Consider the following 19,443-nt stretch of genomic DNA (forward strand, 5'->3'; position numbering starts at 1 on the left):
GGGTTTGTGTCTAGTCTTATTTTATTTTATATTTTCTATTGTTATCAATGCTCTTTTTGGGGGGGGAAGGAAGAGGAATGGTCTAGTTGAGAAGGGAGGTGGCAGGGGAACTGATAAGGAGTGGAGGAAAGGTAGACTAAAGTCAAGTTGTAATATATGAGAGAAAAAACCCAAACAAACATATAAATAAGAGAAATATTCTAATCCATTCAATTCAGTCAAGCTCTTTTCTAAGATGCTCATTTTCTTTCAGATTCCTCCCTAGTGGTATTTTTTTTTCTCATTGATTTAAACCAGGGAACTCAAGTTAATGAACAAATCAAAGTTGTTACTTTTGCCTTTGTAAAATATCTCCAACATCTTAAAGGACATCAGTATGTTATCACATGTGTTCTCAACTATTCTTAATTTTAGTAACCTTGACAAGTTACCTACAAAAGTTAAGGGGCTAAAAATAGGATCAGATTTCTCACCCAGAATTGTGGTTACAGAGACTATAGAAAATCATTAAGTTTGATCCTGGGGAAAAATATGGTTCTACATTTTAGACATGTCCAGATGTTTGTAGATGGAGAAGAAATACTTGCCATTCAAATTTGCATTCCACTGTTTGTTAGGTCTTGTGGAGATCATTTTAACTCAAATACAAAGATGGAAATATGGTCAAAATAAGAGTAGTAGAAACAGCGAAAATGAAAGCAATACTTCCCATAGCAAACAAATATGATTACCTAAAAATAGAAATAATTTAACATAATTAATAATTAATAAAGTAATGTGTTTATGTCCAATAAAACATGGTAATAAATATGTAGTTTAAACAAAACTATTTCCAAAGAGAAAGATAAATTCAGCATATTTCCCTGAGTGCATCAAGACAAGATCTCTGACAAGAGTGAAATGGAACTAAGATCACTAAGAAACTTTAAGGACAAGTTCAAAAAGCACCCTAATGATAGAGTAAATGGATTATCTTTGCTTCTTCAATAGCAGGAGAAGGTATCTACCTGTTACGCTGTGCTATATGTGAAAGGATAAAAATCAGGAAAGATAATAGTGGGTATCTTTTGGCAGTACCTGTGCAAAAACATGCACAACAGAGGTAGTGCAAGAGGTTATTGAGAGAATATGATAGCAAAAATTTAAAAGGCCACATCAAAGTGGGGACTTGAGAGCAACAGACTGTAAGGAGTATGTTTTTTTCCTCCCGCCGCCAGTCTTGTCCCACCACCGCGCCAGCCCCAATTAACACACTGAGACTCTGTATTTGATATAATTCTGTTGGCCCGTTACTAGTTTCTTATCGGCTAGCTCTGTCTTAATTATTAACCCATTTCTGTTAATCTAGTATTTCCACGTGGTCTTCTCTTACTGGGGAGCCGGCCGGCATTCTGCTTTCTCCAGACTCTCCATCTTCACTCCTCCTTACTACTTCCTCCTTCCTCCTTGTCTCCTAGGCCCTCCTATCTTGCTTTCCTATTGACCAACAGTGCTTTATTCATTATCCAGTATGAGAAACATTTTTACAGAATGACATCTCCCATCAGCAGACAGGCAAGACAAAGAAGACAAGCAAGAAGAGAAAAGAAGAGTCGAGTGAGGAAACAAGAGACAAAGAGGAGAGGCAAGAGAGATGAGAGATAAGAAAGGTTAAAAAAAGCAAACTGTGCCAGGCAGGCATTTTTAAAGGGTGCACATGTCACACAGCTGAGGGTGGAAAGGCACCTTGTGACAGGTGATGATGTAACTGCTTTGACAGAGGTGGACTGCTGCTGTAGTGGAAACTAAGAATATACATACATGTGTGTGTGTGTTATGTATATACCAACACATTTGTGGACATAAGATGTCAATATCAAGTGTCTTCCTTAATCCTTCTCTACCTTATATTTTCAAACAGGGTCTTGTAGGAAGAGTTTTTATGTCCTATCAGCCCATTCCCAAATTACCAATTAATATTAATTAAAGATCTTGGTCAGTAGCTCAGGCTTATTACCAGCTTAAATTGACCCATTTCTATTAATCTAGGAGCTGTCCCAGGGCTCATGGAATTTACCTCTCCAGAATGTTTTATTTACTCTCCCTCTGTCTTGTGACTATCTCTGACTCTGCCTTCTTTTTTTCTAGCCTTCTGTGTCTGACTGTCCCACCTTTACTCTCTGTCTAACTACTAGCCAGTCAGCTTTTTATTAAACCAATCTGAGTGACAAATCTTCACTATGTACAAAGGGATTATTCTACAGCAGGGTCTGTGCCCAGAAAACCACAAGTATCTTTCTGTCTCCACTTCTCCTACACCATGATTATAGGCTTGTGCTAATGGGCCTGGACTACACACACACCCACACACACACCAACCACCTTCCCATACACATACAAACACATAAATTCCATATGGAAATCCCTCTGTTACATTTTGAAATGCTTATAGAAGAATCCAAACTCCTCAGTACATAAAACTATTACTGGATAAAAAGGCATAAAAGTTAATTACCCTGGTTTAATTATTAGATACTTTATACAGACACCAAATTACAAAAATGTATCTCATAAATCTATACAGATCTTTTTTTGATAAAAATGAGAAAATTATTCTCAAATCTATAATGCTCAGAGGAGACATAAATATAAAAAAAATTTAAACACAATATTTTAAAGAAGCAGAGACCCATAGCTAAGCACTGAGCCAAATTCCTGGAATCCAGTTGGAGAGAGGGAGGAGTGACAAGCAAAGGGGTTAGGACCTTGTTGGGGAAATCCACAGAAACAGCTGACCTGGACAGCGGGGAGTTCATGGACCCCAGACTGATATCTTGGAAACTGGAATGGGATGGAACCAGGCCCCCTGCATATGGGTGACAATTAGGAGGCCTGAGCAGTCTATCGGGCTCCTGGTAATGGAACAACATTTATACCGAGTGTACGGATGGACATTGGGAGCCCACTTCCCATAGAGGGATACTCTCTTAGCCTAGACACATGGAAGGGGGATTGGCTCTGCCCTAAATGATATGATAGACTTTGATGATCCCCCACAGAAGGCCTCATCTTTTCTATGGAGCAGAAGAGGGATGGGATGGAGGTCAGTGTGAGACACGGAAGAATGGGAGGGAGAAGGAACTGGGATTGATATATAAAATAAGATTGTTCCTAATTTCAATAAAAAAGAATAATAAAAAGATAAAAGCTATGCAATGTGGTTTCTTGAGACTGTCCACACTGAAAATATAACTACCATATGCACCAGTTACAGCCATCTAGCCCATATACACAAAGACTTCTACATTTTGCTACATCCATGATTATTGTTGCTCCTTTTGAAACAGCATGGGGATGGAGTCAGCCTCGCTATAAAATTCATCAATATTTTAAAAGGTGTTTTGAACAACAAAGACTCAATAATATATTGACTGACCATTCTGTCATAATTTATGTACTATTTTTCTTTTCTCTATTAGTTTTTATCTGACATGTTTAATGAATAAAAATACATCATGGTGTTATACTAGCATGAAAACATTTCTCTTATCTACCTATAAATAAAATTGAAATCATTTGAATATGTATTAATGTGTCTACGATAAATGAAATACCAGTTTCTACTCTACCTCTGAGTTGTCTGTATTATCATTCTTATAGTTCTCCTTCATTGTCTGGTCCAGTTATAATACTTGGTACATGTAGTTTCTGAAGCTGTTATGTAGACATCCATTATAATTCCTTTTAAAGCATTTAGTTTTCTTTTAAAAAATAATTCAAAGTGTTTTAGTTCTACTTTCTTATCAACAATGAAAAATAAAGGAGGACAAGAAATGTATGTTGCTAACCTTTTATTTACCAGGACTTAGAAGTGAAAAGTCTAGTCATAGAAGTGAAAAGTCATCATAGAAGATGACAAAGTGAGATTTTCCTTGAAGTGTCAAATGCTTGGCATGGAATGCCTCCACTTTTCTCTTGAGCCTGTAGTGTATCTTTCTGTGCTCAGGGTTGAACTCATCTTGAACAGGCCATGGGAATATAAAAATCATTTTGAGCTGAATGACATTGAGTGACTGAAATTCTTTCTCTGTCAATAAGCAACGCTTCCCAAAAGAAGTCAACACTGCATTATCAAGACTACCCTTTGAGTGAACAGGTCTTAGGTGGGGGGCAAAGGCACCCCAGAGTGTTCAGAGCTTGATGCACAAATACACAGATGCTCCTGGAATCTGCCTTCTCTCTGCTCATCTTCTTAGTCCATTTATCTCTCAAAACATAATTTTCCCTCTTATCAAAAATAAATTTTCCTCCAATATTATACCCTGATTACAGTTTTTCCTCTCTCCACTTCTCTCAGTTCCTTCTTATTTCTCCTCCTATCCAGGTCCACCTCCTTTCTGTCTCCAATTAGATAACAGTCTTCTACAGGTATTCTTCTGTATTATCATGTGATGGTCTGCAAGTTATTATACTTCTAATTTTTATTAATATGACAATGCTGTTGAGATTAGTCTATCCCATCTATATTCTTCCAGACAAGGTTTTAAATTTTCAGAATTAAAGATACATGTCTAACATTTACCTGAAGTCCAAGTTTTCTACCTTTGCAGACTTGCTTCTCTTATTTAAGGAGGCCCTATTAATTTCTCCATCTATACTTCTCAGGAAATTATTAGCATGTAATTACCATTCTGCTTCAGCGATTCTGTTCCATAACAAGATATACCTGCACATGCAACTTGTTAACAATTATTCAAATAGTAAAGATGTAGAATCAGTTTGGAAATCCATTAGCAGATGAGTATGGGAAATATGGTGAGTATACATAGCAAATCATTAATTATGCAAAAAAATGAATTAAATCTTTTCATTAACATAAAATAGGTGAATCCAAAAACAGAAAGATGTGGGCTGTTTGTCATGTGTAGAAAGTAAAACAAAAGCAAAATAAGTACTATATTATTAGATTTCGTTTCTAAGAATTGCACTTACATACGAAATGCAGATAGCATGGTTCTTAAATAAAATATTTATAAAGATTTCATTTTATATTCTCATATTGCTATGTCTTTTGCTGTTGCTCTATTTGCCTGAGAGGGAATGATGTCAGAGGAAAAAAAGGAGAGAAGAGGGGGAAAGACAGATCGCCTGGGAGGTATAGCTAATATTTTATTCTGCAATAAATGGCAATATCTTGGTATTTTTGCTTTTTTTAATTTTTTAATTTAAATTAAAAACAATCTTACTTTACATAGTAGTCCCAGTTCCATCTCCCTCTATCCTCCCATTTTCCCCACCATCTCCCTGGAAATATGTTGATTTTTCAAGACAAGAGTTTCTCTGTGTAGATGTAGGCCTGGCTGTCCTGCAACTTGCTCTATAGACCAGGCTGGCCTGGAACTCAGAGATATTCCTGACTCTGCCTTCCAAATATTGGGATTAAAGTTGTAATTTACCACCACCCAGATATGTTTGATATATAAAAAAGTATTTAAAATAGAGTTCATGTTTATTGCAAGAAGTTAAGTGAAGCATATTACTGAAGATACTTTCTGTTTGTCTACACTTGGTTTGATTTCCACAAGAGAGTTAAAAGTAACAATGTAGTTAGTATCCTATCACTTTATTATGAGATTTCATATATATATATATATATATATATATATATATATGAAATGCAACATGTTATACTATTTTGTTGCCACAAGTAGTTTAGTTTCAACAATATCTGTTTCCCTCAGTTCACAGCACAGATTAAACTTTATTTCTTTTCATTTTATTTCCATGAATCTGTTGGCAGAGAATATTCCCAAAAAGTATTAGAATAGGAAAATAAAAATTCATCAAAATCTATTGCATTATTTACTTTTCTCAAATTGTAACCAAGTACCTGATAAAAATAAATTAAGAGTGGAATATTTTATGCCTACCTTCAACATTTTCTGACCATGGATGTTTGGTTTTATGTATTTAACAGAGAGCATCTTGCTTCCAAAAGTTTGTAATAGGAGTTTGCTCATATCATGATAGAAAAACAAAACAAAATAAAACAAACAAACAAGCACACAAAGAAAAACAAGAAGGTACTGGCAAAAAATAAGGCCCTTTATAACATGTCCGCAGTGGCCCATTTCCTCTTTCTAGGTTAAAATCTAGCCAAACTTCTATTTCTTACCACATAGAGCCACCCTCTGGCGATCAAGTCCAAAACATTTGATATCTACTTACAACAACGCACTCTCTGAAAGGCAATATGGCTTCATATTATATAGCTTCATATTATCATTTACCCAAAGTTATCTTATGAATTATACAATAAAGACAAAATACAGAGGACTTTAAAATGAGATAATGAAAGTTACCTGACAGGGCCTATCATGTATAATTATTAGCGTGCTATGTTGTAAAACAAAATTCAGTAGTCACATTAACAATAAGCATAAACAGACTTTTCTTATATTTAATCCATAAAAATCTAGAACCTATGCAAGATTGGGGTGGGGGAATGGAAGGAGAGGGTGGTTAGGGTGCATGTGAGAGGGAAGAGAGGGTAGGAAGGAGGAAGGGAGGGAGGAAGGGACGCAGGGAGGGAGAGGAAACTGGGATCGACATGTAAAATAATAAATTAAAAAAAAAATGCTCTGACTACAAAATTTAAGTTCAAGGACAAGTTACTCGGGAAAAGGATTTCTATTTTTGTTTCCACAGAAAATGAAAAGATGTGGATTCCTTCCAGACTAATGTGGTTTGATCATGCCAGACCAACTGAAACAGAGTACCAAGTGATCCTACATTCAAAACAGCTGGACAAAGCAGCCTTGCAGACTACAGCCAGGATTTCTGCATCTTCTTCGAATCCCCCATGACAAGCGCCCCTTACCAGCAGGAAGTAGTTTGGAAAGAACAAAGCCCAAATTCCCAAATATTGTCTATAAATGTTTGTTTTCATTTAAATGGACTTGGTTATAATAAATAAATAAATAAATAAATATAAAAGAAAATAGTGTTAAAATTTTAAAGCATAGATAAATACTAGAAGCTTGATTTGGTTAATTAAATATTCAAATCAATGTTAATAAAGGATTTTGTGCACACTCGAAAAAAAATCTAGAACCTAAAAGAAGGGAAATGTATGATTTTCTGTCATGCATTTAATTTCTTGAATGACCCCTGACTTTATAAGGAGTCGTTTAGAACTTAGGATTTAGTTTGGTGGTTAACATCCTGAATAAGGTAACCCCATCACAAAAAAAGAGGAACATAGTATGTACTCACTCATATATGGATTTTAGACCTAGAGCAAAGGATCACCAGCCTATAATTCACAGCACCAGAGGAACTAAGATACAAGGTGTATTTTTAAAGATTCACATAAAGTCCCTCACAGAAGGGGGAAGGAACAAGTCCCCCAGAGCACAGGGTAAGTGGGGCAGTGAATGAAGAGAGAAGTAGGAAAAAACGAGGGGGAGGAAATGAAAACACATGTGAGTAGGAAGATTGAGTCAGGGTAGGAATAGAAGACGAGAGAGAGAGAGAGAGAGAGAGAGAGAGAGAGAGAGAATATAAAAGAGGGAGGAGCCAATATTGGCTTGAAGAGAAAACTGAACACAAAGAAAGGTCTAGAGACCTACAAGACTGCCGCCAACTAACAATTTGAACATCTGTGGAAAGGCTACCATAAATGCCCTTCCTGGATAGTGAGATCAACAACTAACTTACCCATGGAGCCCTCATCTAATACCTGTTAGAAACAGAAGCAAACACCCATACCTAAACACTGAGTCGAACTACAACCTAGATTCAGATGGAGAGGACAAGACCATGTTGCAGAAACACATAGAGACAGCTGACCTGAACAAGGAGGAGCTAACGGGCCCTCAGACTGATAGCTGGGAATCCAGCATGGGACTGACTCAGGCCCCCCTGAATATGGGTCTCAGCCAGAAGGATTGAGCAGTCTAAGGGACCTCAGACAGTGGAGCCAGGATGTAACCCTGGTGCACAAAAGGACCTTGCGAACACATCCCCCATGGAGGGATACTGCCTTAACATAGAGACAGGAGAGAAGTCCTAGTCCCTACTTCAAATAACTTGACAGATGTAAATGACCCCACCTAGATGGCATTGCCCTACATGTGGAATTGGGGTGGGGGGATGGGAGGGGATGGTGGTCAGGGTGAATGTGATGGGGCATTGTAAGGAGTAAGGTTTTTCAGCCCGCTGCCTGGTCTTGTCCCGCCGCAGTGCCAGCCCCAAATAAGGCACAGAGACTCTGCATTTGATATGATACTGTTGGCCAGTTACTTGTTTCTTATTGGCTAGCTCTGACTTAAGTATTAACCCATTTCTATGTATTTCCATGTGGTCTTACCGAGAGCGGAGGAATGGCGGTTCTGTTCTCTCCAGACTCTACATCTTGACTCCTCCTTACCACTTCCTCTTTCCTCCTTGTCTCCTAGTCCCTCCCATCTTCCTTTTCTATTGGCCAACAGTGCCATTATTCATTAACCAGTATGAGAAACTTATATACATAATGGCATCTCCCATCAGGGCAGAGAGCATAAAAGGGAGGGAGGGAGGGGAAGGAAGGAGAGAGAACTGGGATTGACATGTAAAATAATAAATTAAATAATTTTAAAAAAGCACTTACTAATTTTCTGGAGGACCCAAGTCCACTTCCTAACATAGATGTAAGGTGGTTCACAGCTATGTGTTAACTCCAGTTCCAGGAGATTCAGTGCACTCTTCTGTCTTCTTTAGGCTTTGTCCATACATGGTGTATCCACATACAGACATAGACAAACATACATACACATAAAGAATTTTTTTTCAGAAAAGAACTGAACTTGGGATCCACAACCAATGTAAGTATGACAGTGTTTGTGATTTTTAATTATTTTATTTAATTCAGTAATGGCAACCATTTGTATTTCTCACTGCATGCAGATGTGAGAAAGGATACAGGCTAAGTCCCAGTTTTAGTATGCAGAACCCCATTAGTTCTGTAATAACATAGAGTATAATATAACTGCACTAGTTATATTAGCATTGCCTTACATAAGCCAGACAGCAGTATTGGGAGAAAAATTTATTTTGATTCAGTTTTAAAAGGCCTCTGAAGGTGGAATTAGTATTTATCCCTAGTACACAAATGGACTTTGGGAATACATTCTCCATGGAGGATACTCTCTCAGTCCAGATACATGGAGGAGGGCCTAGACTGGTGTGGGGCATGGGAAGATGGGAGGGAGAGGGAACTGGGATTGATATATAAAATAAGATTGACTCTAAAATAAATAAATAAATAAACAAATAAACAAACAAATAAAATAAAGCCTCAATGCATGACTATGTGGCCACATTGCTATTTTACCTGTTGTCAAAGCAGCACCTACTAGTAGTATCCTATTGAAGAGAAACCTACTCATTCATGGAAGTACTATGCAAATGAATAAATAAAAAAAAGACAGAATTCACACAAACCACTGAGGATCTATCTATGATAATTATTTTCTTTCATGGGGATGTACCTTCTAAAGATTTGACTCCCAACGGTGCTAGTGATCAAGCCTTCATTCATGCACTTTTGGGGGACCCTTACCCAAACCACAGAAACTTAAGCAACAGGTAAGTAACTCAGGGTTAAATTTCTATACTTCGTTTATTTTTTGATTTAGTTGTCAGAGGTATACCCTGAAGTAATTCTGAATGTGCAAACTCATCACTATGCTGCTCACATTTCTTCCTGGCCACAGATATCAGGATACTTAAGTAATCATTTTTATGGATGTATTGGATTCTGCATCCATTTGAGCTTATGTGGCTGAATATCAAGACAGGTCATAACGAATAACCACTTTGCAGAAGAAAACTCAACTGAAGTTTCTAAGCAGAGGACTTGTCTTAGGCATGCTTCTGCACCTTTTGCCAAGATTTTTGGATACTTTTAGAGGCCAAAAATCATGTATTATTTGAGGAAATGGAGAACATCCATTAGGGAAATACATCAAAAGGTTATTAGCATTAGAGTCTACAGTAATTATGAAATAAAATACTAACAGGTATTTTTTATTAAATTCAAATAAAAGATTTATAATGTAAATATTAAAGGATACAACAGGTTCCCAATGTCAATCTAAAATTTTATCTTCGTTCTGGAGTGTTGGTTCAATTTTTAGGAACATTTGCTTCTCTTCCAGAGAACCTGAGTCTGAATCTTAGCACCTACTTTGGGTGATTTACAACAACCTGTGACTCCAACTTCAGGTGATCTCTCTTCTGTCCATATTGAGCACTCAAACACATCTGACAGTCATGCAAATAGACACAGATAAATTTTTAAAAATCATGAAAATTAAAATATTTTGGAAACTATTCTGAAGGAAGAAAAAAACACTCAGCAGATACAGGTGCTTGTTTCCAAACCTGACAAACTGAGTTCAATCCTTAGAATACACATGGTAGAAAGAAATAACAGACTCCCAAAGTTGTCTTCTTAACCCCCTACCTGTGTTGTGGCACATGGGCACCAACATACATGTACACATACATACACAGAAAACTATGCACATGTAACACACTTTTTAATTTTTCACATAATTATTTTCCCATTGTAACAGATATAATATTTTATGTTTAAGTTGCATGTAAGTAACCATTGTAGCTAGATCAGGAACAAGCATGAACATACATTTATTGAAGCCACATATCTTTAAAAATACCCTAAATAAAACCCAAAGTTAAACACCATTAATTTATTGTGAAAATACACATTTCTGCTGAAAGTGGAAGGAGTTATAGAACTAGTAAACCAAGACAAAATGATTTAATAAATGATTCTTGGGATCTATTAATCACCCATAAACCTGGTGTTATCTGTTAAAAAAGCATAGATCTATATCGATCCAATGGATACTCTGCATTGCAGGTAAGATTTTATCTCTGAATACAATGTAAAATCACTGTGAGCAATTTTGATCAATACAGGGAAATCATTTCTTGTTTAAGTTCTCTTGTTCCACAGTCCAAGAATGATCTATTGTGTCTTAGCTGTCTGTAAACTTTCTTCTGAAAACTGTCTGGTATTGAGTTGTCAAATCAAGACAGAAAAGTGAGAGGGTACCTGTCAAATCCTTATACATTTACTGCAGTGAAGTGAGGTTGAGAAGTACTATGCTGGCACTCTGGTGTTCCATTTTACCCCTGTGGAAAGACACTTGAGTAAAGGTCAGGTGGCATGTAGCTCAGGTGAAAGAAATCTTACTCATCTCATGGGCAGGAAGATATACCAGGGAGGTCTAGGAATAGGAATGTACTGAGTCAGAATGCACTGCACAAAATGAGGCAGAATGCAGAAGAGTAATTTTGTGTAAGATGTTTTCTATAAATTCTAACTACAACAGATGTAATTGCAAACAGTGTCAGCTATATCCCCCAGCGAAAAGGCTCCTGGGCCAGATGTGAACATGAGTATGACTATCTGCATTTAGGCTGCTGATTCCTCCCCTGCAACTCCCTTTCAAAAAGGTATTAACAGCTTTTGCTTGCTGAATGACCTGAAGAGGACTGCTGTCCTCCAGATCCTCCCCCAGAAGAAAACCCTGAGTTTCCTTTGGTGGGACATAAAGGATCATACACTGGGTTGTGGGGAGAGTTCAACTCTAAAAATTATATGCCATTTTTGAGAAAGATGCCATCATTAGATGAAACAAACACTAATACCAAATGCAGATTGCTTGGTGTTGGGTCATGTGCCACAGTAGAGAGAGAGAAGCTCATTAAGATGCTAGACCTTCATTTTCTGAAGGAGCTAAGGGATACACCCTTCTTGGAAAAGAGTGACACCCAGCTGGCTCACTCCAGTAACTTTATTTAAACATACACTAGGTTAATTGGGTCTGGGAAAGGTTCCAATAACCAGAGTCAGCTTGCTCTTGCTGCAATGAGAAAAGGCAACCCACACAAATCTCAATCCCTTTTGATTAGCAAATGTAAAAACTCCAGATCTCAAACTTAAGAACTCCAGGGCTGCTGGGACTGTCTTAGGACCAAGACAGGTACAGCTGCAAGGTCTCAAGTAGCATCCAGTGCAGACTCTCCAGAGAAACATTTCTTCAAGGTTTAAACAGTATCAAAACAATTTTTAGGTCTCTACTGATTAACAAAAGCACAGCAAAGGCTTAGCTGAAACATTTCTCTTAAGACCAGACACAAAGGTTTTAGTTACATATTACTACACATATGTGCTGGTATAACAATTTTACAATATGTACTGAGTCCCTACCACCAATAGAAGCAACCCAGTCATTATCTTTGTACTCCTTGTGTGAATTAATAATGAAGGAAATAATATGAAATTAATACCTAGAGTGTTTCCGTATGAGTCATATTTTCCCTTTCACTAATTGATAAGGACAACTGGAACTGAGTAAAGGAGATTCTTTTCTGTCTCTTGCAACACAGGAGAGTTGAGTTGAGAAGATACATCCTTTGTTTCAGCCAAGTGATACTAAACTGTAACATTGTTATTAAAGGTCCAAAGTGAGTACATACCATGCTCATCTTTTTGTACTGGGTTACTTCACTCAGGATGGTTTCTTCTACTTCCTTGTTCCATTTGCCTGCAAATTTCAAGATTCCTTCTTTTATTTCAGCTGAGTAGTATTCCGTTGTGTAAATGTACCATATTTTCTATATCCATTATTCAGTTGAGGGCCATCTAGGTTGTTTCCAGGTTCTAGCTAATATAATAATGTTGTTATGAACATAGTTGAACAGATGTCATTGTTGCATGGATGTGTGCATATTTGGGGTATATACCTAAGAGTTCAATTGCTAGATCCTATAGCAGACTGATTCCCATTTTCCTGAGGAACAACCAAACTTAACTCAACAAAATCAGTAGCCCTACTATATACAGATGATAAAGAGGCTGACAAAAAAAATCAGAGACACATCACACTTTACAATAGCCACCAACAACATAAAATATTGTGGGTAACACTAACCAAACACGTAAAAGACCTATAACCTATATAGCAAGGTTTTTGCTTCTTTTTGCTTCTTTGAAGAAATAAATTAAAGAAGATAACAGAAAATGTAAAAATTTCCCATGCACTTGGACAGGTAGGATAAACATAGTAAAAATGGCAATCTTGCCAAAAGCAATCTGCAGATTCAATGCAATCTGCATCAAAATCCCAGCACAGTTCTTCACAGACTTTGAAAAGACAATACTCAACTATATATGGAAAAACAAAAGACCCAAGATAGCCAAAACAACCCTGGACAATAAAGAATCTTCTGGAGGCATCACCATCCATGATATCAAGCTCTAATATAGAGCTAAAGTCCTGAAAACAACTTATTATTGGTACAAAAAAACAGATAGGTAGACCAATTGAATCAAATTGAAAATCCCAGTGTTAACCCACACACCTATGAACACCTGATTTTTTGACAAAACATCTAACATTATACAGTGGCAAGCTTTGTCTTCAACAAATTGTGCTGGCATAACTGGATGCTGGTGTGCCTTGCACAAAACGTAAGTCAAATGGATCAAAGACCTCAACATGAACCCAGCCACACTTAACCTCTTAGAAGAGAAAGTGGGAGATACCCTTGAATGAAATTCTACAGGTGACTGCTTCCTGAACATAACACCAATGGCATAGACACAGAGATCAACAATTAATAAATGGGACCTCCTGAAACTGAGAAGCTTCAGTAAGGCAAAAGACATAGTCAACAAGACAAAATGGCCCCTCATAGAGTGGGAAAAGATCTTCATCAACCCCACATCTGATGGAGGGCTGATCTCCAAATATACAAAGAACTCAAGAAACTAGTCATCAAACCACCAAATAATCCAATTAAAATTGGGGTACAGAACTGAATTGTCAATAAAGGAATCCAAAATGGCTGAAAGACATTTAAGAAAGTCCTTAGCCATCCTTAGCCATCAGGGTAATGCAAATAAAGATAAATATGAGATACCATTTTACACCTGTCAGAATGGCTAAAATCAAAAACACCAATGACAGATTATAGTGGAGAGAGGGGAACTTTCCTCCTCTGCTGGTGGGGATGTTGTATTCATAAAATTCCTTCCTGTTTTCTGGTAGCAGTGGCATCTTCAGGGCATCTTGAGGAAAAAATGGGCAGCTCCTGGAAAAGTCAGCTGTATCATTTGTTGTCCAGTCTCTACATAATGGAATAGTGTGGAGCTTAAATGAAGGCCAGGCTGGAGTGGTCTCTGAAGCTGGACCATCTTAGACAGTCATTTTGAAGTTTTCCTGAGCACTTTGTAGTCCAAAACTTCTGTTTGGGTGGTGTTTGTCAGTTTACTGACTTTACCACAATCCAGGTTAATCCATCTTTTCAGGGCCCTATCATCAAAGGTTACTGTCAGGAATGATCACAGTTCATCGTAGAAAACTTAACATATTAAATGTTAGTGCCTTAATTTTGGTTTGCTTTTATCTCATACCACATGGCTCTTCTATTGTAAGACAGAGATATTAAATTTTCTTTTAACAAGTATCCATGGGTTTAGAGAAGAAGAAAACCACACTCCAAGTCCAAAGCCAGCTAAGGAATCCATAGGTCAGCTCTTGATTTTTTTTTTCTTTTTTTTTTCTAAAATCTGAAAGAAAGTTTTGTTAATTTTTTTCAGTTGTTTGTTTATATGATGTTCTTTGTTTATTCGTTGTTTGTGTAATCAGGAATTCCACCTTTTTGATATCTCATACCAAGCAAATTATAAGTGAGGAAAGCTGTCAGTATATTTGTAGAAGTAATTTGTACTTATCTTAGGAGGAGGTAGAGATAGTGTTAAATAACATAATGGGGGGAGAGAGAGATGTATTTGTGGCATGGGTTGATTTGATCTGATAAGGAGTCATTGCATAATTTTCTGCACAGCAATTGACCCTAGGGTAGTGATATAGAATCCATTAACTAAGGATGTATGATGTGCTGAAACCATGAGACTCCTACTTGTATTAGAGCAATACGTACCAGGCTGTGTGCATTGCTTAATAGTGAGAAGTGTGGTTAGAGTGTGCAATTGACTTCAATAGAGCCTTGCAGTGATCAGTAGCAGAATTTAAAGATTAAGTCTGGTTGTATATGAGCAGCTCAGTGTAAGACCTTCTTCTTGAGCAAATCTGTGGTTTCCTGGAAATATGTGCTTCCCATGAATACTGATGTGTTTGAGACATAAAGGAAACACAGATTCTTTTGCTATGAAAACACTACTCGGGAGACTAAGTCAGTTTCCAAACCCCCATTCACTGCATGTTTTTCTGCTGTAAGCTTTTTTTGAATAGAGATGTTTTATGAATAAAACTGAATCTTTTCAATATTTTCAACAGTTGATCATTTCAGATAAATAGTAAATAATTTACTCAGTTAAACACTCAGATGGTCCACTGAGGATTCTCATGATACTGAATGATTTGTGTACTATATAATGTGTATGACTGAATTAATTTTTAGATATGCACAGCATTTAACTGTCTTTCATTCGGAATCATTAATCCTTCCACGAACTCCATAAGCTTGCTTTTCTAGTTCTTTGGCCAAACATAGTGTAAAATGACAAATATATCACCCTTAGCTTAAGAAGGCTATAGTGATTATGGTCTTGGGCATTACAGGAACAAAGATCTGGGGTATCACTTCTATTGAGCTACACAGACTTACAGAGCTTTTGTGACAGAAATAGTTGTTGCTGAGAAGAATTCATCTATGTGGTGGAAGAACGTTGGTAAGGATTAATTATAGACTGAGGATTAATTATAGAGATGATGCCACTGGGAACTTAACCTCTAGTCTACAAGATAACCCTCCGCTACAGTGTGTGTAGATTAAACAGTGCATTGGGTGTCACAGAGCAGATGCTCTTGTGAGCAACCAAATTTCCCTATATGACTGATGTTGTGGGGGTAACCTTTTGTTCACTGTGAAGATGTGTCTCTGTTTAACCTCATCTGACAAGCCACCTTCTGACTGGTTTAATAAAGAGCTGAACACTAAATAGCTAGGTGGGAGAAGGTAGGCAGTACTTCTGGACAGAGATAGGACTCTGGGAAGAAATCAGAGAGGCTGAGATTTGCCAACAAGATATGGAGGAAGTCAGACATATAGTACTGAGGAGATGTAACTAGTCACATGACTGAACATAGATTAATATAAATGGGGTAATTTGAGTTATAAGAGCTAGTTGGGAACAAGCCTAAGATAAGGTCATGCTTTCATACTTAGTAAGTTTCTATGTCATTATTCAGGAGCTGGAAGTCTGAAGAAAGTACTGCTGTAGACTGAAGAACCATTCTCTTAATGACTGGGAGAATTAGTAGTTACAATTTCTCAGTTAAACCATTTCTGGGAATATTACTCAACAGAGGAAGATTGTCTTTGTACATCTTCTTCTGAACTAATGATGATCCTTTGTGAATGTTTAAAGATGTGACTCTACAGGCTCTACCTAGTTCCTTGAAAGATCAATCTCTATTCAATCCCAGATTTCTCCTTCTAAACAGTATGTCTTCCATTTGGCCATGGGTCTTTAAATTGTGCACATGACCTCAGTAAAGCTCCTGCATCTCATTTTATACTTCAGAACCTAATTCTCAGAAACTTTAGTTAGACTTTTTTTTTAATTGTGTGATTTACAGAATGGAAATTTCACAGTGACAACCCAACAGTCTGTAAATATGAAAAGGGTGACCTAAATAAATTGAATAATATTGGATTTAAAGTCTCAAAATATCATTTGTCTTTTATTTAAAGTCCCAACTATTGGAAACTGTTAAGTAATTCTAAAATTCATGTGGAGGAGAAATGAGACATTGTATGTCCTTGTGAAACTCATTATTCTAATCCCAGAGTAATTTAGTTTGATAAATTCCAAGTGGTATGGCAGTAGAAAGAGTTCTTGCATGGTACCATTTTGCTATTCTGGTAGAATTTTGAGGGATGGAGTGAATAATTCTCTTTTTTGTATTTCAAATATAGAGAGAATTATCAAAAATAAAGATTATAGTTTTGTCTTCCATAATTTTCTATCTACATTTTGTGGTTTTAGTGGTCCATGTCCTCTGATACAAGGTAATTACTAAAATTTTCCTATCGACAATTTAGAGAGATGCTGCACAAGTCTTGACCAGGTTCTTCTTAATTTAATGTTTCCTAATTTATTTTATAAGAAAAATCTTCTAACAATTATTTTCCAAGTGCTTCTTTTATCCTGGGTCCTCCACATGACTAAATTTAGTAGATATTTCAGGGGAAAACATAACTGATATCTAGATGTTTAAAAATATTCAAAAAAGCTTTGTAAAAAAAGTAAGTGCTATTTTTAATGGTAATATACAGAATACAATATTGTTGTTACAATCAAAATATCCCCTTGATATTTCTAGCATTAGCATGATTTTTAATGAATATTCTGGTGAAACTATATGAAGAAACATGTTTTCTCTCAGGTTTCATCATGAGCCAAGCCTGTCGTGTTGGAACAGGCCTAATGAAAACAGCAGAGAGCTCCTGAGTGATAGAGTATGCTGCTCATGAGAGTGAGCTCATGGGCTTTTATACTCGACAAAATAGCAATCTTCCTGTTTTCTCTGAAGGAATACTGATTGATATGGACAAGAGAAAATGTCAGCCTGAAGGAAACTAGTTGAAGCTCTGGTCTAATGGAGTTGTTATAGACTAATGTTGAAAAAACCTTGCTGGAAAACCTGAAGGCACGAGGATATTTGAAGGTCCAGGGAAGAAATTCTCTCTAGATTCTGGAGCTCAAGTAAGTGATCTGGGTGTGGACAATGGTTGAAGAAAGGGTATTTCCTGCCTCTGTAAGTCCAGACTTAGAGTTTCACAACTTGACAATCTTTTCATTACAGAGTGATTATATGTTGGGACTTAGAAATCTGAAAGGCAGCAAAGTCCTTCAAAAGAGGTGATTTGCTTTCATGTTTCATCATGCTGACAAGGGTCCTTTGTGTCCTGAGATTCAGGACTTGACAGATTTACATGACCCCACCTGGATGGCATAGCCCTACATGTGGAAAGGGGGGGATAGGAGGGTGGTCAGGGTGCATGTTAGGGGGGAGAGAGTGTAAGAGGGAGGGAGGGAGAGGGAAGAAGAAAACAAACAAACCACAATTTTCTCACAGTTGTGTGATTAACCTCCAGTCTCTTTGCAAGATTAGTTAATCTAAACTAATGTTTCTTCATATGGCCAATCTTGTGTCAAAAATTCAATTTAAGAAATTGCTTTGATGTTTTTTTCCTCTGATAAGTCAACTTATCCAGGTTTTTCTTTTGTAAAAATTTGTCTTTGTTTTTAATTTTCAACAACATATTCACAAAACATTCTTACATTTTAAAGTATAAAAGTGACAATTAAAATTCATTAACAGGTTTCATCACTGTTCCACTAATTAGAAATAGTATATACAATTGCTAACAAATTACATTAGCGCATTCATAGTTTCATTGCAATATATTTTTCAGTTACATGGATTGAAATTATATTTGTTATGCTTCACTCACATTTAGGCATGTGTACCTTTACACTGGCTGTTTTGTTCCCTACATCCATCAATTTACTTTAAATGTTTTTCTTCCACTGTTTGGTAAATACAGCTGCTACATTTACTGCTCACTTAGAAAGTTTGGACAAAAGGTCAAAGAAACCACAGAGTGTGAACTAGAGGGATAAAGGAACTGGTAAGTCCTCCTCTGAATAGAGGACAATCTCTTTTTATCCAATACTAAGGAGATTTATTCTTAATGGAACCTTAGGGTTGTCTCCTTTTAAAACTCTGAATTAATTTTATCTAGACAATCTATACCTCATATCTTATTATTACCTTTTTCTATTTTCAGATATGATGAAGCTTACATACTCCTATTTTGGGGGGTATCATATATGCTTAATTTTCTTTCAAGTGATAGCATCGACTTCTGGTAAGAACATTTACTTTTTTCTTATCCATTGTAATTAAGAAAAGGATGCAAAATGGATTTCTATTGTCAATTTGATATTGAAGGAGGTTAACAACATCACTTCAGTGCAATATCAAGTAAAATAGCTGTGGATGGAATTTTCTGTCCTTCCTGGACCTGCAGCAGCTGTTTAGTACCAAATAAACATTAAGAGGCTCAAATTAGTTACAAACTGTTCAGCCTATTGTTCAGGCTTCTTATTGGAAACTTCTATTAGTCTGTATATCTCCACATGGTCTTGGCTTGCTTGTGATGCCTAGATCTCTTGCTTTCTTGGAAGCTCTACCACATCTCCCTCTTTGACAGTTACCTTTCTCTGTCCCTGTTTGGATTTCCTGCCTGGCTAAATCCTGCCTGTCCACTGGTCAAAACAGCTTTATTCATATATTCACAGCATAGAGAAGGACATCCCCAATCCTCATGTCTAAATAAAAAAGGATGGTT

The 19,443-nt window shown here is 36.8% G+C and overlaps 1 protein-coding gene across 1 annotated transcript in view; it reads left to right on the forward strand.

Annotated features, from left to right (window-relative positions):
* The first annotated feature begins 17,693 nt into the window (after positions 1–17,693).
* The window catches only part of LOC127225062 (selection and upkeep of intraepithelial T-cells protein 8-like), a 41,133-nt gene continuing 39,383 nt past the window's right edge, over positions 17,694–19,443 (forward strand). Inside the window, exons 1-2 of the mRNA XM_051188327.1 lie at positions 17,694–17,791; positions 18,880–18,960. Of these exons, the coding sequence (XP_051044284.1) occupies positions 18,882–18,960 (79 nt within the window). The 5' untranslated portion in view covers positions 17,694–17,791; positions 18,880–18,881. The remainder of the gene's footprint in view (positions 17,792–18,879; positions 18,961–19,443) is intronic.

The sequence above is a fragment of the Phodopus roborovskii genome, unplaced genomic scaffold, assembly GCF_943737965.1.
Source record: "Phodopus roborovskii unplaced genomic scaffold, PHOROB, whole genome shotgun sequence".
NCBI classification, from domain to species: domain Eukaryota; kingdom Metazoa; phylum Chordata; class Mammalia; order Rodentia; family Cricetidae; genus Phodopus; species Phodopus roborovskii.